We start from the raw sequence: 23,883 nt of genomic DNA on the forward strand, positions 1-23,883 counted from the left end.
CACCCGGCCGGGTTCCCGCTCCCCGGCAGCAGCGGAGGCCGCGGGAGCGGTGGGTTCCCTCAGCGGCGGGGCCGGGCCGGGCCGCTGTTGCCGTGGTGACGGGCGCCCGCGCCATGGCGGCGGCCGGCCGGCGCGGCGGTGGGTAGGGAGGAGGCGGCGGCGGAGGCCTGCGGGGGGCGGTGGGGCCGGTGGCTCTTGGCGGGGGCGGCCCCACCCGCTCCGGCAGCGGCTCCGGGGTCTCGGCCGGCGGGAGGGCTCCCGGGCACGGCCGGCAGTTGGCAGCAGAGCTGAGGGCGCCCGGCGGGCAGAGCCATGCCAGCCCGTCAGGGGGCCGTTGCCGCCATGGGGGCTCCCCGAAATGGCGCCTGGTTCCCCACAGCGCCTGTGTCGCCACCTCTCTGGTTTCCCTGTTTCCTCCTTCCCCCACTTTTAAAGCATGGCGGCTCGTTTTGCACTGCTGCAGGGTCCCGGTTTAATACAGCCACGGCTCCCCTGGGGCTCTCAAAGTGTCCGCTTGAGGTTATCAAAGGCGATGATAAGGGGTAGTCACTCTGAGCCGGGTGAGAGCCCGCAGGTCAGCAGTGACTGCTGGTGCTCGTCCCAGCAGGAGGATGATGGTGGGGGACATGGTGCTGGGGAGCCTGACGGCACCCCTGGGTGAGGAGCAGCCCCTGGAGAGGAGCGTTTCACCGGCGAGTGCATCCCAGTGTGACTGCACCAGGGAGGGACCCGGGAAAAACAATACCAATAACTGCCATGGAATTGCATCCTAAAGAGATGCTTAAGCTTCATCTGCCCCATGACTGTTTCACGCCAAAGAGCGGGCAGCCCAGGCTGCAGGTGCTACCGAGCTTTTCACTTCACCTCTTCTTGTCTTTGCAGCTTCTTGTTATTTGTCTGCACGCTCACGCAACAGGTAAGAAACCCTCCAGCCCCGGCCTCCTGGCTGGGGGTCCGGACTGTGCCCCATGTCTTTGGGGAGGGCTCGGTCGGGGATTTACGCTGAGCAGTGAGTCAATATATCGGATGACACTGTGATAAACACAGAGGAAATGATGCCTGGTTTTGCCCTTCCCTCTGCTTCTCATGACAAACAGCGTCTGACTGTCCTGCCCCTTCAAAACGGAAGCTGTGACCCTTTGCTTTACATGGAGTTGGTCTCAAAGGCAGTTGATCCCCCTTAAGCAATGAGTCTGTGTGAGCTCAGGCAGGGAAGGGGAGGTGTTTCTGTGTCTGGCTGCAGTCAGGCATCATTTTTCCTGCTGGGAAGCAGGACCAAATGGCAAAGGCTTCCCCCAGGGCTGTCCCCTTGTCAGTGAGTGAGGTGGCTTAATTCCTTCAAGTTGCAGAGCTGCTGCAGATGCATCCTGCGTGGGGATGCCTGTCTGTCCGTAGCTTTTGCCATGGTAAAAGAGTAAAAAGTCATCTTCTTTTGTAATTGGAAAAAAACCAAAACGATTGTCAAGTGAATTGTGAGACCTAATTTGGAATCCTCCCTTGGCTGGGTCATGAAGCAAGCTTTGCACAGCTGTGTCTAAACCAGTGGCGTGGGGCACTAGGGCCACATGCACTTTGTGCTTGTTTTGGCTGTGGCTATGTGGTGGATCTTTGCCAGCAGTGGAGGAAAAGTAATGAGCCTGCCTGCAGTGAGAAGGTGCCAACTCTGCGATGTAGCTAGGCTGGAGGAGGGAGACACCTCTGCATGGAAATCCTTCACCCCCTTGCACCTTTGCAAGGAAAAGCCTCTGTGGAGCTGCTTGGGAATGAACAGCTGAAACTGGTTTTTGGCTCCTGAAGTGATGGCTGCCTTCCTGAGCGTGTCCTGTCTTGAACTGGTGGCAGGGGGCCAAAGTCCTGCAGGCAGTTAGTTCCCTCTGTGGGATCTCAGTGGGAGCCATGTTTGCAGTGTTGTGACCAGCGGTTAGGAGATAAATCAGCAGGCGTCTCGCAGGGAGTGTGCGGCGAGGATGCTCTAACAGCAGCCTGCCATTGCAAGGGTGCTGAGCTCTCTGGCAAGCCTTTGCTGGGGCTCGGCGTCTCACTGGAGCTATTGGCCCCATCAGAGAAACCACTGGTGTGTCCCGCGGGCACAGGCTGTTTTCTGTCAGCAAACATCTCTCTCTGTTGGTGTCCCTGCTCCACTCTAGGGCAATGCTGCCTTATTGCTGGGTGATACTAAGCAGGGAAGCAATGCCCCAGGCTTTCACCTTCTCTGCTTTTTCCATGGTGGGGCACTTCACAGCTGCCTGCATCATGTGGTTGTTCCCTAGCTGGCTGGGGGCAGGCACCTGCAGCCCTAGCGAGTACGTATGTGCTTGGTCTGTGACACCAGGGAGTTCTGCAATGCACTTGTGGCACTGGTGTTGTCTTGTCCTTCTCTTTGTCCCAGGCTCACAAAGCACAAGTGTTTCGCAGCCACTGGGATTTCAGGCCTGGAACACCTGAGCCAGCAGGAGCAGACAACGATGTCTGACCTTCCTGAAAGGTTTTGGTCTGATGAATATTGACTAAAAACATTTTCAGTGCTGCTCCTAGGACACAGACCATATATGTTCTTGTGTCTTTGTAGCATCTAAGACCTCTGTGCTAAACGGACTGAAATAAAATGGTAATTAAAAAAAAATTGTCTTCTCCTGTGCTCCTAAAGCTATGTGGGAACAGTGCTGTCTCCATGGTGCCTTTTAGTAAACCACAAGAGTGTTGACAACAGGTGTTTCTGTTGTCTGGGCTCCTGTAGGCTGGGGTTGCATGGCATGTTATTAGCCAGAAAAGTACCTCCCCCTCTCCCTGCTATGTCCCAAAGGGACCCTGCAGTGAGGGCAGAATTGCAAATTCACGTCTCTGCAATCCAAGAGACAGCACAAAAATGCACGGGCTGGTGAGTTCACCAGATTAAATCAATGGTAAATTACTGGGAGAGAGGAATCCCTTAAATGCAGCCTCACAAGGTATGCCTTGCAAAGGCATGGGGGTTCAAGAGCGTGTTACGGCTTTGCATACAGCAGTAGCTTCTTTATGCTTTGTTCGTTTAACTGAATGTTTAATAGCACGTTTGTCCTTTCCGCAATTTTGGCAGGATACAAGAACTTGCAGAACCCAAGAAAGCAGCTTGTGCAAATGATCTCAGGTAAGGAGGTGCCCATACAGACCTTGCTTGAGGGCCGGAGACTGATGGGGCCTCAGCAGGTGCAGACCCTTTGCCTTTGTCTTGCTACCACTTTCCTTTCAAGTGCAGAGGTGGTTCCAAAAAATCAGATTGAGATGTTCAGTGTTTGATGGGCTCTCTTCAATTTGCTCTTTCTTGTTTTCAGTCCAAAAACTGGGCTTGAGCCGAGTCTTGCCTTTGCTGCCCCATCTGACCTGCCCCACTGAGATGCTGGAGGGTAGGATGGTGCTGTGGTGCAAGGGGACCGGACCTCGTTGGGGCCACAGGCTGCTGTACCCTGGAGGACACAGTCAAGCTTTAGGAACAGTTGCTGTCTGCGTTATGGGGTCAATCTATAGCATGACAAGCCAGGGCAACAGTCTCTTGATAACGCCTCTTCTCCACTGTCTGGATGGGTGTCATTGTGCTTGAAAAACGCTCCACAAACCTGCTGATCCCTGTCCTGGCTGCTCTGGTACCCTCTTCCACCATGGCCTCTCTCTCAATGGGGGATGAGCAACTCCAAATTTGCCCTGGGCACGGGAGAGTAACCACTAACGTGCTGCAAAACCTCACCCACTTTCCATGGCACACCCTGACCGTAACATTATTATTATTTTTACTGTCATGCCTGTGGTATAGTTAGGTGGTAATGGTGAGGCAAGAAAAATGCAATCATGAAACTCCCCCAGGGGTTTCAGAGATATAATGAAACGACCCTTTCTGCACATCCACTGGGAATTGTAAAACCAGACTCATCACTTGAAGGCTCTTTTCTTTTTGAGTTGCAACAACCACCAAGACAGTGTTAGGAAATTCAGTGCCAGAGAAGTTGAGTGCTCAGGGGATGGTAGTGTCACTTTACAGCTGTGGAGAGCCATAGGGACTGTGTGTGTGTCCCATCCTAGGCAGGGATGGATAGCCCCAGCAAGCACTTGTGCATGTTTCTAAAATTTCACACCCTTGCTGTTCTTGCTAGGCTTGTGTGGGGAAACCAAGAGACGATCTGGACCCTCTCACGGAGTGCTTTGACAGCTCAACCATCCCCAAGAATAGTGGCACTGGCCAAGCCCAAGAAGGATTTTAGCAAGCACCAGTGCAGGTCAGTGGTGTGGTGGCACATCCTGGGAAAGGAGCCAGCTCAGATGGTGCTCTACAGTCAGGGGGATGTGCTGGCTCCCAGGGGAAGGGGAGATGCCGTCTCCTCTCCTGCCACCACTGCCCCACAGGGAGCTCCATGCCACTGAGACCCACCAAGCTACCAGTGCTTGGAACAGGGGCCATCTGTAAGCAGGGAAGAAAGTGCTATAGTGACCTTGAGTACTTGACTGCCAAAATGAGGAGGACCTGAGGGGTGGTAAGTTCTGGTGCCCTTTTATTTCCTCATACCTGTCTCCTGGCTGTGGGAAGGGTGTCTGCAACACATGGTGGTTGCTAGTTTGATTAGAGCTCTGGGTTTGGATCAACTGCCGAAGGAGCCAGCCTTGATCTCAGCCTCCAAGGACATGGGAGCATGTTTCTCTGCAGAAACAAACAAAAAAAAAAACCCAAACCAAAACAACAGCTCTGCTTCAGCCTGGAAGCAGAGACAACCATGTGCATGCATGCATACCTTGATGGAAACATGTATATGTGATACCTGTGTATACAGAGGGACTGTCTGTCTCTAGAGTGTTCCCTGTCTGTATTGGGACCCAGCCAGGCCCCTAGACACAATTAGTGATCCCCTGCATCCTCTTGGAGCCTGGTCTAAATCTTGAAGATAAAGGTTAGGAAGTGCTATGAACAGAGAAATCTTGCAGCATCCTAATGGCTGGAGGAAATCCAGGTCTCTTGCCTTGAGTTAAACCCCCGCTGTCACCGCATGGTGAACAACCAGTCAAAGCGGTCTGTGTTTGTGAATAGGCGTGAAAAATGATGTAGAAAATGTAAACTTCAGTGGGGCAGGGTGATGCTGCATTACTTGAAGCAACTAATCTGTAGCTCTGTTGGAGGGGATTAAGCTCTTTTGGACACAGGATAGTGGTTGCTAGTCTATAAGAAGTACTAGCAATGAGAATGGAAACTATATTGTACTCCTGGCATTCCTCTACCTGGAGGGATGTCAAGACACGTGTGTCTATAGTTTTCTCTCCTCTGCCACTGTCATCAGTTCAGGGTCTCTCATCCTCCTGAGAGCTTCTGCCTCTGACTAACGGTCTCCGTCTGACAGCCCTTCCTGCCTTCCTGCTCACCTCTTCCCTGGTGATGACAGACATCTGCCAGCAGCTGTGGCTGATGGAAAGCTGGATGAGCATGCACTAGGCAAGCCTGGGGAGATCCCAAGATGAAAGGAGCTGCTAGAGCACGAGCCATTGCAACAAAGAGGTTTCTAAATTGGCAGCTTGCAGAGCTGAACAACAGAGATGCCGGGTTTGTGTTGTAGAGCGGCTTCCCGAAATGTCCCAAGGAAAGGCCTAGACTTTGAAAGCAATGCACTGAGGGTGCTTAAAAGAAGACTCTTAAATGCAAACAGTGCTAACCTTTAAAGTCAGGAAATCTCAAGTGTAAATGCCCATTTGTTCATGGCTCTTCCATGCGCACTGGCGACAACTTTTGTACATGCAGCAGGCATGGACGTTTAACCAGACTTAGGATACCATCTGCCAGGATCACACTCTCTGTTAGTTGGCTTTTACTAACTCTCTGTGCTGTTCCTCATCATTCCTCTTATTGTACAGCTCTGGATGGGAAACAATGATCTGGGAGCGTCCCCTGCTAGTGGATTTTGGCTTCCCTTCTGATCGGCTGCTGAAGTTGTCTGAACCTAAAAAATGCCAGGCTCCTTACCTGCAGCAAAGGTGAGAAGACAGAAAGTCTGTAGGGTGCTACAGGTAGGCCACTGTGTCTTGTAGCATCAGTGCTGCTTCAAAGTAATAAATATAGGAACAGTGGATGGGTACCACAGAGGGCAAAATGCAGAGCAAGGACTATGCTGGGATTAGACCTCTGGAATCTCTCTCATGAGTTAGGTGGGTTCTACGCTGGAAATGTCCACAAGAAAAAGCTGCCTTCTACTGCAGCAAACATGAGGCTTAAACATCGCAGCTGCAGCTTGGTTTAACCAGTGTGGGGGAATATCTGTGAGTGGCACTGCCATGACCCTCTGCTTCCAGACCTCGCCAGTCCCCTGAGTGGCCCGTGTCACCAGCTGCACTGAGCTATAAGGCCTCCCCGCGGATCCTGGAGCTTGCCCAGCCAAAGGTGCTGCACCCAGAGTTCCTGATGGATAGAGAGGTGAGGAGACGGTTGAGTGAGATTTGGAGGGGACAGCGATGCTGCAAACTGTCCTGAGTTTTTATACCCTGTACCCTGCTGTGGGGTGTGCCCGGTGTGTGCTGTGGAGGCGAGAATCTGTCTGGTTCTGCTGGAGTTTGTGATACTGAGAGAAGGTGCCTTTTTGGAGTGAGATGCTGTCCTTGAAAATCTCCCTGCTGAGAGACAGAAAACAGCCAAGCTGGAGCAGCCTAGAATAGCAGGAGAGACAAGGGAGGAATCTGGGTTGTATCCCCTGATAAAGCAGCCTGGGAACGTGGAGAACCCTGATGGGAATGGCCTGTTTAGCTCCTAGGGAGTACAGTCATGTTTGCAGTTGGGCAGCTGTGCTCCTATCTGTGTATATAGGGGGGATGAGCCTGTGAACACTATATATATTTTAACAGTGTTTTACCAGAAACCTAATTTAGAGATGTATTTCTGAACTTGCTCCTTTTAGGCGAGTCATTGCTTCAGCAGGGGTGAAAGGGCTTGGGGCAATCTCAGATTACACTCATTTCCATGGCAAAGGCTAAATTTTCTGGCTGCAGCCTCTGGGATGGGATATAAGGGAGGCTGTGCTGGAGCAGGCCTTGGCATCAGTAACCCTGTGAAAAATGGGGAAAGAAGTCCCATGCTGGAGAAGTAATCACTTTTGCTGTAGGAATGCAGTTAACTGCACCAGCACTTTTACCCTGAAATCTAAGCGTCTCTCCTTAGCAAGGAATTTATTGGATTCAGCCAGGAAGATGAATAAGAAAAACATATTTCTACTCTGGGAGAAAGTTCTCTGCACTTTTACCTGGCTACACAGGCTCTCATTACAGGCATTGCTCTCCTGGCTATGAGTGGGCGACAAGTAATATTGGTTAAGACGTACAAATCCCAATAGCGCCAGAATTACGTTGTAGTTAGGTGAAAGAAAAATAATGGATGCTGGGAAAGTAAGAACACTCCTTCTTGTAACCATGTCTGTAGAGGAAGTGTGCTGGGTGCTCATTCATTTGGAGAGGGAGTGTGTCCCTGTGGGCTGCTGTGGACGAACTCTGTGTATGCACATCCCTCCTCTATTCTGAATCCATGTAGGTGCCAACACAGGTTACAACTGTTGCGGTCTTGGCCAGAGCATCCTCACGGTTACAGTGTCTTGCAGAGCCCCGGGTCAGGAAGGTGACCTGCTGCTATGAGCATGGCTTTCCTGAATCTGTCATCCGTCCGGTAAGGCAGCATTGCCTGGGACCACGTATGGCAGGGGTGCCGGGCAGAGGGGAGGGCACTGGGTGCCCAGTCACTGGTGGCTCTCTTCATGGCAGCCCTGGATATGCTGCTGTCTGTCAGACTGACATAGCTGCTTCCTGGGATGGAGAGCAGGACTTGTCCTCCATCCAGAGCATGAACTGGCCCCCAGCAGACGTCCCCAGAGAAGGGCAGGCCTGTGCCTAGCAGTTGTGGGGATGGGGACAGATGGACAAGTGCCTAATTGGGATCTCCAGTGCTGGGGATGAGTTGGACAAAGGCCCATGAGTAAGAAGAGGCTGGAGGGCAGGTTATGGGACTGGTGGAGCAGTGATTTTTCCTTCCTCAGCTTGTCTAGTGCCAGACACAGCTGTGGACAGGATCATGTACCATCTGTGTGTAGTGAGTGACTGTGAATCTGGGTACACTGAGTTGCAGGCTGGTCACCCTTGAATGCCGGGAGCACCTGTAAGGACCTTCCTCCCCATTCTTCTACAGGTTTCCAAGTTTGCTCAGGAGGCAATTGCGAGCCCTCGGACCCTGGAGCTGGCTAGGGCAAAAAGATTGCATCCTGACTATGTGCCCCTGCGGGATGCTGAGTGGCCAGTGACAAAGGCTGCAAAGCACGCAGTGGCCACACCAAGGCTTGTGGAACTGGCCCAGCCTTGCAAAAGGTAGGTGCTTCTTCCCTGCCATGGGTAAATGATCAGCTGTCAGCCCATTTTGTGTGGGCCATGGCACCTTGTTGATCTGGATTTGGCCAGTGTGACTAAGCTGCTGCTCTTCTACTTCCAAGACGCCTGGATTTTATATGGATGGATGTGCTAATGCTACATGGATTGTGATTTAAAAGGCATTTTTGAGGTGGAAGGAGAATCAAAGAGAAGAAATAGGAACTTTCTAATTCCAGTAGGAATTACTGATTGTAACTCCTTAATTATTAATTACAATTATAAAAAGCACCCAGCTGACCCATGGCACAGTGTAGCACATCCATGTTGCCCAGCATGATGCAGCTGGCCTCAGCCCAGGCTGCAGGAAATGGTGGATAGGATGTTTCACAGAGGGTGAGGGAATGCCTGGCTGTAGTGGCTGTGACAGCTTCAGTGAGAGATGGGGCACCCCCTCTCACTAGCGTCCTGGTGACAGCAGCAGAGGCGTGACTGCTTTTGTCCTCCCTTGATGGGGAAGGGCAGGGCTCAAGTGGAGGTGTGTCAGCTGGCAGGCAGCTTTGAGAGCTGGCCCTGCTCCATCCGGAATTGACTGGCTCTGTCCTTGCTCCCCTAGGCCTTCTATGGGCTCAGTTCAATTCAACCCAGACGCTTTCACAGTGAAGGAGGCTGCTAAGAAGGCAACTTGTTCTGCTCGGATCCAAGAACTGGCTCGTCCGATTAAGTGCTGAGCTTCCTCAGAAACACAGCCCACTGCTTGTGCCAGCTGCCCCCATTGCCCCTGGAACATCACCCTCTTTGGGCTGTGCTGTGGCTGGAAAACCTGCTTGAACACGGCGCAAAGGCAGCACCTAGCAGGAACACTTTCTTATGAGTAGCCAATTTTACTGGCTCGTCTGGGGAGTTAAATAAAGTGATCATTCCTTAAGAACAAAAGAGTCACCAAGGGAAAAGAGCAGAACTTGACTTACTGTGGGAAGCCACTCTCCCTAGGATGGGTTATGTCTGGAGTTTATTGTTCTTATTTTTTTGCTGTAACAGTTGAGTAATGACACAACAGCTGGGGGAAGCCAGCACAGGAACTGTTCTTTCACATAAAGAAGTGTGGCAAACCAAAACCGACGGCACAGAGTAGGTTGATGCAACACAACTCCTGCCCTTGGGTTTCAAAATTTTTGCTAAAGTTCAGAGATATCTTCTTAGTGATGCTCAAAGTTTTGTGCTTGTGACAGAAATAGAAACACAAAAGGCTGCAAAATTCCAGATCCAGGGATGGATTTGATAAGGTGCAAAGCTTTAGTACAGACCTTGGAAATGCTGGGGTGGCATGTGTGTTGAGTTGGCTTGGATTTGGGGCCTGTTTTCTCAAGGGCCTGGAGAACCCGCAGATATCGCCTTTTGCTTTACATGCGTCTTTGAAACAAGTTACACAGGTGGGTTAAATCTGTGCGGTTCAGATATTCAGTTGTGTGACCCTGGGCAGAATAATGGAGCTCTGCACTGGGATTTTTGGAGCCTAACTCAAAAAAGCAGAGTTCTCCTCAGTGTAAGGGAGAAGGCACATTGCAAAGATTAAGAACAAAACAGATGTTAGTGCCAGACTCTGCAGAATAAAACTTGAGCTCCAGTCGTATCTGAGGGTGTATCAGTTTGGCAGATGGATTGCAGGGGAACAACACAGCCTGTGTGGGACATGGCAAAGACTGCTTTTATCTGTTTCCTACGAGTTTGGTGTGCTTTGCACTGGCAACCTAACCACTGGTGATAGGCTGGAGATACTGAGGCAAGAGAGATGCTCCCCAGCAAGGGACAAAAGCCATAGATGAAAGTACCATTAAAAGAGAAGAACAACAAAAAATAAGGATTCTTTCAAGCACGTGGCAGTTTCAGTGCCTTTGCATCTTAATCTTCCCTATGTTAAGCTGATTCTCCTTCCAAAGCAATAGAGGCGGGTGACCACAAACCGGAAGAGGATTAATCAGAAGATCCACTAATTGATTCAATAATCCACTAAGCAGAGGATTTTTGAACCGTCTTGAACAAGGTAAGGTCACTGGGTAATGGTGCTGGATATTTTTTAGCCCATGCATTGTCCTGTACCAGGATGGATGAGAGTTTTGGCTTTGTGCGAGAGCCCCAGTGCAGCTGCATCCCTCAAGCTTGAGAATGGCCAGAAGGACACTGAGGTCTGTCCTCCCCCACCCTGGGGGCTGGCACCAGCCTCTGCCACCTCAGGGCTTGGGCTGTTTGTGGAGCTGTGTGGGCTGCCAGGGATGGACCCATGGGTGCCCTAGAAGAGGAGATTGCCCGTGTCTGTGGGCTATCCCTGTGGCAAGAGGAAGAACCCGCGGTGCCCACTGAGGCTGCCCTGAAGATGTGTTGCCTTCTCAGAGGAGTCTGCCTCCTGCTAGCAGGGCAGGGAGCACAAGCAGGGACATAACATAGCTCCTCTCATGAAGAAACTTCGTTTTTTTATTAATGCATTGGAAGAAAAAAAAAAAAAAAAAGACCAGTTCTTTCCCTTTGGTGACCTTTAACAGAAACGTGAGAAATGCACGCAAAGGGGGCTTGGCTTGGTCTGATTATGGTGTAGACAGTCGGTTTGCCAATATCCCGAGCTGACTTGGGCTTCTTGAGCTAACCAAGATCTCCTGAACAACACATCTGGTTTTCCAGGTGCCCCCCCCCTCTGGATGATCTGTATATTAAAGCCACCACACATATTTTGCCTCTGGGGATCATAAGGAAAAGAAATCTTTTTTCCCCCATTCTGTATTTGAACGTTTCATGGCAGCTTTTCTGCAAGCCTGGGACAAGCGTGTGAAATTGCCTTGCCCTGTGCAACTGCTGTTAATGGATGGGAATCAACAGGTTATACAGCCATCAGAAGCTGTATGCACATATATATATTTAAAATATGCTTTTCCTGGTTATGTACACTTTAAATAAAACATGTTAAATAGCAGGGTATTACTTTGTCTCTCAAAACCTATTGCAACAGAAGAACCCCAAGGAAACCCACTCTGAAGAGCTTCACCACCGTTTACAGCAGGCATGGGGATCGGAGCAGCACCTTCTAGTCCCTGACAGACCCGCTTTCTGAGGGCAGCCCTTCTGACTTCCTCCACTCCGCCAGGCGCTGCTTGAACCATTTCTGGAGAAAAAAAAAATAAGAAAAATAAAAGAGACGTTGAGTGCACTGGGCTGAGCGAACCCTTTGCTAAAGGTGCAGTTATGGCCAGCATGGGGGACCAGGCGAGGGAAGCTCACGGCGCTGCACTGTTCCCAGGCAGTACGGGCAGCAGGACAGCCGCTCCTGACCGAACGGTCTTGTTACCTATGTGTGCACCTCTTAAACTCATTTCTCTTGCTCGCTTCAGACCTTGACAGCATGGGTGAGTCCTCATTTTATTGCTGTGAGTTCTTGCAAACAGAGTAGGAGATTAGCTAAGAAGCTGCTGGATGCTGTCTTTTTAAATGGCTGGAGCAGTGAAAGAATCACTGCAGGTCCAAAAATGAGCGGAACTAAAAGCTGACCTGCTTTGTAAGGCATGAGAGGGACAACACAGTAACTCTCATCAGATATACGGACAAATGGATTTTTAAAAAGCATCAAAAGTTATCTTAGTCTTCAAGCAATATGCATGGCTATGTTATTCTGTAGTTAACTTAGCATCCCTAAGCCAACTCCCAGAGCTGCTGATGCCACTTCAACACAGCTGCAATTTAAAATGTCAGATAAAATGCAGCTGGATAAAGCCACACTACCTCCGTAATACGAGAGAGATAACTCATGTGTGCCGGAAGCACAGCACAGCCTTTTGTTTGGGAACGTGCCTGTGATTTGCTTTGTTGCTGCGCATTTTGTTGCTATATTAGTTCATGGCTATTTTTGAAGCTATTGTGGTCTGTAATGATACAACCACAGTGCTCTCTACAAGTGGCTCTCGCACTAGTGCTGCCTTGGACCACATCCAATCAGTTGATTACTTGCCTAGCCTCCTCCCAAAAATTTCACTTCCTACCCTAAACCATCATCTCCTGTTGACTCAGTACCTCTTTGCATCTCATTTTTGCTAAATTTTTTATTAAAATGGTTGCTATATCTAGCCGATAAAGCACTCCAGATGTCAAGAGCGATGATTCTCTGTGTCATATCCAATGCGGGCACTTTGCAGCACACCAACCCAGTCTCAATCTTGTCCTTAACATGACCTTCATCTCCAGATCTCTAGGAGCACCCCATATTTCTGGAAAAAGATGGCTAACAGGGAAGATTTTTAAGACATCTCCAGAGTTGTCCTGGGCATACATGGGCCGTGTTTACAACTTAACTTTAGGAGAATAACCCATGGAGCAGTGCAATTTCTAAGGAGGAAAAGATATTTTGGGGGTACTGCCTCTTTGCTACCTCAAACAAGCAGTGCAATGTGGTACCCACCTGCCACCAAAGGACAGTGGAGGAGAGGTCTCCTTTTCCACTCCAGCCAAGGACTATCAGTGCAATGGATGTTACACCAGCATCTTTCCCTGGGACAGGCTAAATGTCGGCATTGCCTGCTTGGATCTCATATCCCTTTTGATTTTGCCCAGGGAGATCCAGGCTTGGCAGCTCTCTGCAAAATGCTGCTAACTTTTTGGTGGGTTGGATTTCTCTTCTATACCCATCAATGCTGATATGGGCCTAGTAGTTTGTAAAACACCTGCATCAAAACTGGCTACACCGCAACCTGAAGGAACTGGTAAGGAGCCACTTGCTTCTGAAGCCCCAGGTAGCCTGCAGGCAGACAGATGGAGCACAAGGCTCAGTGGAAGTCCCAGGCAGTGGCATCCTGTCCCTGTGGAGGGACATTTGGAGGCCTCTATGTCTCCTGGAGAGGCTGACAGACTTGCCTGACATCTGGCCTTGGGGATGCTAAAGTAGCTAATTACAGTGAGGGGAAGAGTGCATGGCTTGAGCACGCACCACAGCACATCTGCAGGAGATGCATCTATCCTGTATCTGTTTTAAAATGACAGTAGTTTCTTCAGACCATAAAGCTGGCAGTGGTTTGGACACCCGAGACTATCAGAAATGGGCTGGAAGGAAAGGACAGCGCACACGGATTGTATATTCAGGGCTCCACAGCCAGTCTGTGACCCTCGGCGTGTGCCCTTGCTCTGCCTGCGGGAAGCACTAGCCTGGTCTCCAAACCCAGGCTGGGGACGGGGCTCCCAGGCATGGGGGGGTGCAAGGATCCCAGTGGGGCACAGGGCTGCTGTGTGGGACACCACAGCTGTGGGATGAAGGGGCTGTGATTACAGGGGAAGGGGCTTTGGGGATGCAGGGGAAGGAACACATAGGGTGTAGGGAGGATGTGGGGTACCGGGTGGTGCAACAGAGCTCTGTGGGTACAGTGTGGGGTTGGGACTGCACTGGGGGTTGCAGAGGTGCAGAGGAGACCTGTGGGTGCAGTGTGGGGTGCAGAATGGTGCAGAGAGTGTAAGCAGGGAGTGTATGGGGCGCAGAGAGGTGCAGGGAGTGCAGTAGGAAGCATGTGAGGGGACAGAATGGTGCAGGGAGTGTGATAGAGAGCCAAGGATAGGACAGGCAGGAGATGTGGGGAGTGCGTGGGGCACAGGACAAGCAGGGCTGGTGCCAAGGTGGAGGCGAGGGGTACACACTCACCAGAGTCTGCTCCTCGGAGAGCCCGGTCTCGGCCGCGATGAGGCACAGCGTGGTGGGGTCAGGATGCTTATTCACCTTGCAGAAGTTGTACTCCAGGATCTCTAGCTGCTCCTCGGTGGGAGTCACTGGCTTCTCTGTGGCCATCTTCTCCTGGGGCAGGGTTATGGGGTCAGGCACTGTGGAGAGGGGCTGGTGTCATTGCCCAAGCTGGGACAGGCTAGTGGGGCCACACTTGCTGAGCCCCAGACTTGCCATCCACGTCCCCACCAGCTCCCTCCTCCCCAGTGGCCTCTGGCCGTGGTAGGGCACAACTCCCTTCCCAAAGGCATACTGGGGACCTCCGCTGGGAGCCCCAGCACCCCCAGCAACTCCTGCCTTGGTTTCCCCAGTGTGGCGACCGCACGCCGGCAGCGCCCAGCTGAGCTGTCTCACCATCCTTAGCTGGCAGGAAACTGCAGCCTGTCCTCTGCTCAGCACTCCCCTGTTGCTGTATTTATAGCCAGTGTGACTCCCGTGGGGACAATTCCTGTTTACAACCATATTTAGGCCTGGGCGTCACTTGGGAGTGATGTCACAGCAATGGACATGTTGAGGGGCTTAATTTAAAGACATTAATTAAAAAACATCATTTATCCTTTGGGTGAGGGGACTGTATCTGGCACCCAGCCTAGTGTTTTTTGTTTTGTTTTTTTTTTCTTTCTCCCCAGCGACCAGGCAAGTTTGTGCAGGAGAATCACAAACCAGAGGATGCAGCATCTTTTGGGAGCATGGGCTTGGACCCAGTTATCACCCCATTTTCCCTCCTGATCAGTGTCCTGGTCCTCCTCCTAGCAGCGTGGTCAGACATCACCCAAAACTGGTGATAAGCAAGTGAGCTGCTTTGTTTTCACTAATATTTAATGCTATATGCATGGGCATAAACATTTAGTTGTGTTGTTCCTGAGCATTGCTGAACTGTGTGTTTGTTTGTGTTTTGGTGTATAAGTGAAGGGTCAGTCCTCGGAGGACTGTACCCCGTGCATGTGCATTGCCCAAGCCCTCACTGCCTTTGGCTGTGATCAGTGCTAGGTGCTCCCGGTAATGGCAGAAGCAACGAGCCCACATTCTCCTCCAGTGTAACGTTTGTCCCACTTATGCTTTGCACGAATTTCTGGCAGACTTGGCACAAAAGCACAAGCAAAACAAATAAGTACACCCTGGGTAAGTCCCACAGCTCCCTTCTGCAGGGCTCCAAATTTGCTCCCGCATAGCAGAGGGTCGAGGCTGCCAATCCGGTCAACTAAAACACGAGGCGTTGCCCCCACAAAGCATGCAGAAGTCCCTTGATGCTGAATCATTTCAGTGTTTCCGAAACCAAGCTGTGGGGTGTTGGCGGGGGAGGAGCTGGATGCAAAAATGTGGCCTTTCTAGATCTGCTTTCCTGCTGTCCGAGTTGCCTGGCCCATCTCTGCCAGGCAGGCCGGTTGGTGTTGCTGGGTCCCCAGTACTGCCAGGAGTCCTTGGCCCGCCTTGGAACTCCCCTGGGCTGTTTGCTGCAGACCTGCCCTGCCTCCACCTTGCAGTCCAGCTTCTCCTTCTCCTTGGCTTTGGGATGTAGCCCAGGCACCTCCATCATGCTGCACCCCTACTGTGTAGCTTTAAACCCAACTGCTTTCCTGGTTGACAGACAACTCGCCTTAACCCACTCGGTACCCTGGGCTCTCGCTGCCTGACAGCACTGCTGGGATAGGGCTCAGCTCCAAAACTGCCTTGCAGCTTGCAAAGAGCCAGCTCTCCTATTCACAGGGCCTGGAGAGATCCTCTTCTTTGAGCTTTACCTCAAAAAGCAAAGGCTCCACTGAGCCTTGTCTGCAGGAGGTTGCTTTGACTGATAAAAAGATCCTTTGGCATTTGAGTAGGGGCTTATAAATAGACCAGGGCTGGTTGTGAAACAGCCCACTCTTCTTGAGTCACTTGGTAAAGAGTGATTGTAACACAGTGGTAGCGTAAGGCTGGAGCACGTCCGAGTTTGATGGAGTGTGCTGGTAGATGGCATCATCCACCATTCTGGATGGACTGGGGAAAGACCATCTTTAACCCCATGTGCTGCAAGCTGAGCTGGCCTTGTCTGCAGAGTGTTGTGGCCACACGTGTGTGGCAGCAGTTGCCCGGGCTTTCCTGGCATCAGCTCAGTTGCAAGGTGTCCATATAGGAAGGGGACAGACAAAGTTCAGTCCCTCATGTGTGTGAGCCAGTGGGGGCCAGGTGAATGCTGCTTACCTATCTTGGGCATTTGGAGACATCTGGAAATGATGCAGGGGGAGAAGGAGATCCCCTGAACTTGAGGTGCTGCTCTTCAGCATAGGGCTGCTGGGCTCTCCATGAGGTCAAAGTGCAGATGAGGCCAGGCTCAGGCCACCAGTCCTTCCTCCCCTCCTTGGTCAGCACCCCACGTCAACTCCAAGCCACCCACCCTTCTCCTAGAAAGCCCAGTCACCACAGGGCTCCTCATCGCCTCTGGATCATGCAAGTAGCCTGGGCCACCAGCAGCAGCAGGTCTGGGCAGTTTATAAATCATCATTTGCAGCCTGCTGCATTAATGTACATTGATGTGTGTGCATTGATTTGCATAGGGAACATGTGCTTCAACTTTCATGTTTCATCTTCACAGCTGTTTCTATTTCTGATAATCTCCAGGTTCCTGAGGCGTTTCCCTGTAGGACACGGTATCTTCTACCTGCTGGCAGCTCAGGGTGTCACAGCATGCAGGATGTGATGCCTGATGGTTTTTCTTTGTCTTCCCTCTGCCCTGGAGGTAGAACAGTTCCTACCTCTCAAGGCTGTGAGATGGCTTTCAGGAAAAGGTCAAAACCCTGGGGGTCCTGAAGGGCTCTTCAGGTCTCCCCACATTGCTTCACTGGGTCCCAGAGGTTTCCAGGAGCCATGTGACCCTGTGCAGTGTGTGGCACCCAGACTTGGCACCTCTTGGGTGCTAAAAACTGGGGGTATACAACAGGATTTGAGGGCACCAGGAGTCCCTAAATGTCCTCATTGGGAGTACCTGGACCACCACTAGCCCACCCACCATTTAAATGGAGCACTGTTTAAGCCCAGGCCTAGAGCCCAGCCTTCAGGCTGCACAGGACGTCTCCCCCATACAGGAGAGGTGATTTTTTTGCTTACATTTCTTTAAACGTGGCAGAAATGTGGAGAATCACAACCGTTTTGCTCAGATGCTGAAAAGCATCACTGCTCATTGCTTTTTTCTGACTAAATTTTTGCAGGCATTGGAAAAAAATGGCTTAGTACAAAGGATGTAAACCATCTATTTGGCCTTCAGAGAGGCTGGGGGGCTGTGGTCATCATACAGCTCTGTGAGCAGCCCCATGCCCACCGCCGTCTCCCCTGGGCAGCACAGAGATGAGAGTTCGGTGGCAGGGGGGGCCTATCCACCCAGCCAGAAATGACAATGCCAGATGCACGGTCACAGTGAAACCACAGCACCAGTGACACCTGCTCTGTCCTACCTGTCACGCTAAAGAGCCCTGGGGAGTTCACACTTGGCTCTGACTAACTGTCTTGGTTTTAGGTGGAGCAATGTGAGAGCAGCCACCAGCTGAAGCTTGCAAGGGGCTCATCGGTTGCCTGCCAGCATTGCTGTGTACATGGAGGCTGCGCAGGCAGCACCTGGTGCTCTTCATGTGGCTGATGGGGCATTTAAATGTACCTCCAGGGCCATTTTGGAGTGAGCAGACAAAAGGCAATGGCTGATGGACACAAGTTGCAGCAAGAGAAAGTCTTATTATATATCAGGAAAAAAAATCTTCATAGTGTGTGTGGGTCCAACACGGGGACAGGGACCAGGCAGATGGGGGCATCTCCATCCTTGGTGGTGTCTAAAAATCAGCTGGACATGGTCCTGAGTGACCTGACCTAGATGTGAGGTAGGAGCAGTGGGGTGGAGAGAGACCTCCCTCCGCAATTACACTGCCTGGGCCCCGTGGTTGCATCCAGCTCCCCAGAGACACCCTGGGGTTACTAGCAGAGCTCCCAGCTCTGGCCTGAGCTGGGAGAGGACATCTCTCTGTGTCCCAGCGTGCCCGCCCAGCACTGCTAACACAGTCAGCATTTACTATCCTGGCAGAAAGCAGCCACTTTTCCAGAAAATACATGATCTCTGTTTGCTCAGCTTTGCTTTTTTGAACGGCAGACACAATATTTGGCTGGCTGTGCACCTTTCCAACGATTTACTGTACCCCTGGAAGCCCCTGGAAAACTCTCTGAGCAGTAGCTCCTGCCCAGCTGATGGGGTCCCATAGCCTCTGCTGGACTTCTTGACCCCTTCCCCAGTGCTGTCCCCACTGTCACGGCTGGGGTGCGACTAGAGGCATCTGCATCTGGTTTTAGCTTGCAGCTATTTCCTGCCACTGCAGAGATCAAAATAGCAGTTCTCAATGCAAACGAGCCCTCTTGCCCTCCCTTGCTCTGCTGCAGGGCCACGTCCTGTCCCCAGCTTTGCTCGGCCTCCTGCTGTGGGGTGGCTGCGGATAACATCAGCCGGCATGAGGACAGGATAAGGTGGGACGGAGGCTTTAAAAATAAACCAGACCCTGCCATAAATAAGGAAAAACCACCTGTCATGCATCCTGTAAACTACCCGTTCAGCCTTTTAGAAGATAATATCGGATGGGAACAAAGCAAACAAGAGCACAGCAGCTGCTGAAGCAGAGGCAGGCCCCCCGGGGTACCCCTAGCCTGGGGTCTCTGCCTGCCTCTGTGCCCCTCTCCCTGCCCCAGGCATGAAGCGTTCCCACCACAGCCCTGCTGGGTGCTGCTCCAACCTCCCGAGCATCGGCAGGCGCAGGTCATCTCCTCCCTCCATCCCCCCCCCACCCCCAACTGCAAATCCACCCCAGCACCCCCAGCTCAAAGCTTGCGCTTACCTGGAGCTGGCGGGGACCAGAAGCGTGTAAAACAAGAACCCCGCAGGTCCTTGGGTGACTGCTTAAGTATCTGCGTGTGTGTGTGACAGGCGGGGACCTGAAAAACCTGCCGCAAATCACAGGAGCTCCCGGGATCCACAGCCACTCTCTGGGCTGGTAATTCAGGTTTGGCATCCACTCTCCTTGGCAGGGCTCAACGCATGGTTGTACGGGCTGCGGGGCTCTCCGGACGGGTGGCACGGGGAGCCGTCGGGGCTCGTCCCACTGCGCTTTCGCTCTGAGCTGGTGGACGCCGTCCTGCGGGCCCTGGGCGAGGGCTGCTGGGGCTGTTTCCTGCAGGGGGACAGGAAGGGTGAAGGCAGGGTGCGGTGGAAACCGCGCTCAGCCATTCATCTGCGCTCCATCCCAGCCCGCCTGCCCCTCTGGGGACCCCGGGGCACCCCACACTGTCCCCTCAGCCAGGCTGCGACTGTCTCCCCTGCTGTGGGCAGCCCCACTCCTGGCTTTGCTGATGGAGCACGGCGGCAGTTGCTGCTGCACAGGGCTGGCTTCTCGTCTCACTTTAGTCCCCTGGAAAGGATTTGTCCAGGTTTAAGGCTCCTGACTCCGCTGTTGTTTTAGTCATCCCTGTGACCCCGCCAGGCTGGGTATGGGGGCAGGACTGGGGTCCTGGATTTGACCTGCTGCTGCAGCCCAAGTGCCCTCAGAAGCGCAGGGCAGGAACCTGGCTAGGGATAGGGAGGAGGGCAGGGCATCCTCTTCTGCCAAAGACCTACACTCTCCTCGACTGAAGTGCCGGGGAGCCTGCGGTTCACAGTGGGGTGGGCTGGAAGCACTAGGCAGCAGCTTAAAAAGAGGCATCCTGTGGGGCAGGGTGCAGTGGGGAGGAGCTGATTTTCTCTCAGCTTACAGACAGCTGGAAGGGGATGCTGGAAAGTCAGAGGGGCTGGAGAAAGGGCTCATGAGAAACTGAGTATGGGTTGCAATGTCTGAGATTATCTGCCAAAGCTAAAGGAAAACTGGCACTGGGTGCAAAAAGCTGTGGAGCTAGCTGGAGCCAGGGGCAAAGAGCCCTGCCCCTGGGGAGAAGTGGTTGGACAAACCCAGGCAAGAAACCCGCCATATGTTTAGCAATGAGCCAAAACTGTCCTGAAGATTGAGTGGTTTTGTAATGTGGGGAAAGACACGGGCCAAGGCAAGGGGATTGCGAAGAGATCTGCACCAAAGGCCAGGCAGACTGGTGCCAATTTTCCTAGCAGGATGACATTGATCAAGCAAGAGTGCTTTTGCTTACAGGGGTAGCCTCACTGCCTGATAAACCAAGTGGAGCTGTTTAGTGGCTGCCAGAGGAGGTTTTTGGGAGAAGACTTGATCCTGCATGCCCTGGGCAGGCACCCGGCCAAGGGGATATGTCCTGTTTATCGCTGGTGCTAAGCGACGGGAGCACGGGTAGCGATGGGTGGTGGCATGGAGGTTGGAAAATGTGTCCAACGGGGTGGCTCCAGCAGCCGTGGGCTGGGGGGATCGGGGCGCGTTCAAGGGGGCTGGAGCAGACACAGCCCTGGGTTTTGAACCCAGCATGGGAGGTCCAGGCAGAGACCCTGCATTTCATACTGCCAGATGCCTGGGGAGCTCTGGTGGGTATCGCTACTTACCTGCCCCGTGCCTCTGCTCTGCTCTGACACCTGCTCTTGGCCACCCTTGAAGATGGCACAGAGGGGAAGATATTCTGGCCCAGAAAGATTTTCTTATGTTTGTACGCTGTCTTTTATTTTCTTCCGTGCAGGTGCCCCAAGCATTGCAAAATGTGAGTAACCTGGCCTGCGGGAACAGGATCGGCTCCTCTCTTCCCTTGTTTATTACTGTCAACAGAGAGAAAGTCTTTAATGTGGAAAAAACCCTTTTCCCTTAGCCCGTGAACCCAGCCCAGACTTGCACTGGGAACGCTGGCAGTGACATTTTTCAGGCTGAGACATGCCACTGAAATGGCTTCAGAGCTGCTGTGAGTCCCGCAGTGACAGTCCGAAGTCACACCACGAATTTGTCCATGTCTGACTGGCAAATGCTAATGCTTTTCTGATCCTGAAATCTTTTAGGCCCCATTTCTCTTCCTGGGAGAGGGTCAGAGTACTGCTGGAGTTTATGCCTCAGCTGGTATTAGGAGATCCTTCCCCCAGAGGATGTCTCTTCGTCAGGACAGTTAGATTAAACAGAAACTAAATGCAGGGTGCATCCAGGCCCATCACAGGGGAAGAAATACAGCTGTTGTGATGTACATTTGACAAATTTGCGTGATGCCGTGGCATTGCAGCAAGGAGTTGGCAGCTGCAGCCTGTGTTCAGCATCCCACTCCTCTGGACCCCTCTTCAGAGGCTGGAACATCATCCGGTGCTTGCACTATGGCAACGTGTTGTGGGGGGCATCAGACACATAGCTCATGGCCATCCTGGCCCAAATGTTGTCCCTCTAATGCTGTGTGGAGACAGGATGGAAAAAAGATGAAGAGAGGGGGGAAGCAACTTGTGAAGCCACCAGGAGAGAATGGGATATAATTCAGCTTTTCTGATTTGTTCATACTGCCTTCTTTCCTGAATTTTGCTATGTTTTCCTTCCTGAAAATGAGGCTTAGTACCAGCACCTCTTGTCTGGGCATTAAGCAGAGATTTTTTTTCTTTTTCTAAGTATGTGAGTTAAAAAATGTGTGCTTGCCAGAGACTCCCCCTTCCCCCAACCCAATTGTCAGAGAGAGAGCAAAACCTTCCCTTCTCCCCTTGGACACACCAGTGCAAGGGAAAACCACAAAAACCATCTTCTGTTTTGTTTTCCAGTGTTTTTTTTACCCTATGTGCTGAGGTTTTCTGGCTACTAAACCAAAAAATGTGGCTGGAAACAAGGCTTTACAGAATTTTTTGGCTTCCATTCAGTTAGAGTTTCCTAACCAGCCAGTACTGACTCACAGGGTAACTCTTGCAGCTAACGCGGTGAGATTTCTACCTGCAAAACCCACTTGCCCCAGAATAGCGTAAGAGATGCTCTGCAGGGTGTGGCTAACAGCTGCCTTTGTCGGATACCCCAAAACACAGGAACCTGACTGAATCAGTGATCTTTTGGTCAGTTCTTCCCTGGGAGGGCAGCAACACTAGCTGCAGCCCAAGAGCCAGCAGCACACAGTGCTCACTCAGATCATGTCCCGGGCAGGGGGACCTGTCCCAAGGCACAGGCAGCTCCTTGCTGTCCTTATTGGTGGCTCAGCAGCTGCCTCGGCTGCGCACTCTTCTGTGCGTTTTCCTTCTGTTTTAATGGGTAGGGCTCAGCCTGTCCCTCCTCAGCATCAGAACCGATTCAGGCCAGACAGATACGAATCAGATGTGACTTCCAATAAGATCCTCTGCCTTTTCTTTGTCCGTGGGATAGAGATGTGTGGATGGAAACTGCGGTGTTCTATTGCTTCTTCTGTTGTTCCAATACATCTCAGAGAACAATGTCACCTCATTGGTATTTCCATGCGCAATTCTGCCTGGGGTACAGCCTTCCTCCCTCCTCTCCCTCTTACTAACCAGATTGTTTTGAAGTGACTAAACCAGGCGCCGATACGTGCAGTTCCTTGCCAGGAGGCTTTTCAGCAGTGCTGCCATTGCTTGTAGGCAGAGCGTGCCCAAGCACGTGGAGAGAGCTGGCAGGGCATCACACGTGTGAGCCCAGGAAAAGATGGGCTCTGGCACTGGTGAGAGGCAGGGAAGAGGCTAGAGGAGACACGCAAATCTGCTCTCCACTCCTGGAGCACCAGAGGGTTGTGAGAGGAATGAGCACTCTTCCAGAGATTTGGACGGCTGGGTGTGGGGGCAGGACTGGGAGGCAGGAGGCTGGAGAATGCCTGCTGAAATTTGTCCCGGTCTGAACCTCTAGGCTGAAGCTGCCTAGTTTTGGAAGTCCTGACTCAAATACTTGTATACAGGTCAATGAAAGGCTGTTATCCCTCCCTGGAGCAGGGATGAGCTCTGCCAGACCACTAGCACGTGAGCAAGGTGTCCCTCCTGGTTGCAAGCACACTGTCCCGAAGGAGAGCGAGGGGCCGTAGTGGGGTGAGCATGGACATAGACCAGCCTGTAGCTGTGCCAGTGAGCCCAGCTGCTTTCCTCAACTTTCACCATGAGGGACAAGGACAATGTTTTCCCCTGTGCTGTCCCATGCTGGCAGCGGTCCCTGTGGTTTCTGTCAGACCAGTTTGGGCGGGTGGCACAGAGTCGTGGTGGGTGCCTGCTGAGAGGTGCCACCAGCTGCTGGGGCATCACTGCAGGCACCAGGGCTGTGAGCAGGATGGGGTGTCTCCATGTGACACACGCCACAGCCCCCTGGGCACCCATGGGTCACTGTGGCACTGGCAGGTGACCAAGGTGACTTGCAGAGTGACGGTGAACAGGGAAGGGACGTAATGGACCCCTCTGCGCCGGCTGCTGGCTGTGGGGGATTGACTTCAGAGGCCCTGACCTTAAAAATTTAAAAAATGTTTTTTCCTTTATCAACCTGTGTTTTGCTGCTTTTGGGAAGCCAGCACTGACAAAGGCGTCGCAGCTACCTGGGTGCTAGCTGCCAACGGTCTTCTCCACACAGATGGCCATGGGGACAGCTGGGTGAGCACAGCAGGGGCTCCCTCATTGCTCTGACAGCCTCACCACCCCGGGGAGCAGGACATTCCCTGCTCCTGGGAGCTCCCTGTGCTGGTGCACTCCGCTGTCAGAGGGTCGGTTGTGTCCAGTGTGTCTGGCAGAGAGGCTTCAGGCTGGAGGAGGACGCTCCTTGCCATCTCTCTCAGGGTGCAGGGACTGGGCTGGCGGATGGGGATGCTTTCCAGGGAGGAGCAGTGGGAGCAGGGTGCTGTGCTGCACGGGCAAGCAGCTGGAGAGTGCTCAACGCAGGGGAGAGCCCAGCAGGCTCAAACAAGCACAA

General features: G+C 52.4%; 2 protein-coding genes across 5 annotated transcripts; one reads left to right on the top strand and one right to left on the bottom strand.

The window, feature by feature from the left end:
• Positions 1-626: 626 nt before the first annotated feature.
• SPMAP2L (sperm microtubule associated protein 2 like) lies at positions 627-10,822 on the top strand. Its single transcript, XM_074588827.1, has 9 exons — positions 627-657; positions 883-916; positions 3,077-3,127; positions 4,125-4,247; positions 5,866-5,985; positions 6,301-6,421; positions 7,526-7,657; positions 8,174-8,349; positions 8,963-10,822. Exons 1-9 carry the CDS (start codon positions 627-629, stop codon positions 9,075-9,077), a joined length of 903 nt encoding a protein of 300 aa, XP_074444928.1. The 3' UTR covers positions 9,078-10,822.
• On the bottom strand, positions 10,798-19,725 carry HOPX (HOP homeobox). 4 transcript variants are annotated; one of them, XM_074589627.1, is made up of 3 exons: positions 18,937-19,508; positions 14,015-14,190; positions 10,798-11,500 (listed from the first exon to the last, which is right to left on the bottom strand). In XM_074589627.1, the coding sequence occupies exons 2-3, from the start codon at positions 14,156-14,158 to the stop codon at positions 11,423-11,425; spliced, it is 222 nt and encodes a 73-aa protein (XP_074445728.1). In that variant the 5' UTR covers positions 14,159-14,190; positions 18,937-19,508; the 3' UTR covers positions 10,798-11,422. The 4 variants fall into 4 exon arrangements, with proteins under 4 accessions (XP_074445728.1, XP_074445726.1, XP_074445729.1 ...); XM_074589625.1 differs by having other exon boundaries at positions 11,238-11,500; positions 14,015-14,164; positions 18,937-19,725; XM_074589628.1 differs by lacking the exon at positions 18,937-19,508 and adding an exon at positions 14,447-14,529 and having other exon boundaries at positions 11,238-11,500.
• Between the last annotated feature and the right edge of the window lie 4,158 nt (positions 19,726-23,883).

The sequence above is a fragment of the Larus michahellis genome, chromosome 5 (assembly GCF_964199755.1).
Source record: "Larus michahellis chromosome 5, bLarMic1.1, whole genome shotgun sequence".
Taxonomy (NCBI): Eukaryota; Metazoa; Chordata; class Aves; order Charadriiformes; family Laridae; genus Larus; species Larus michahellis.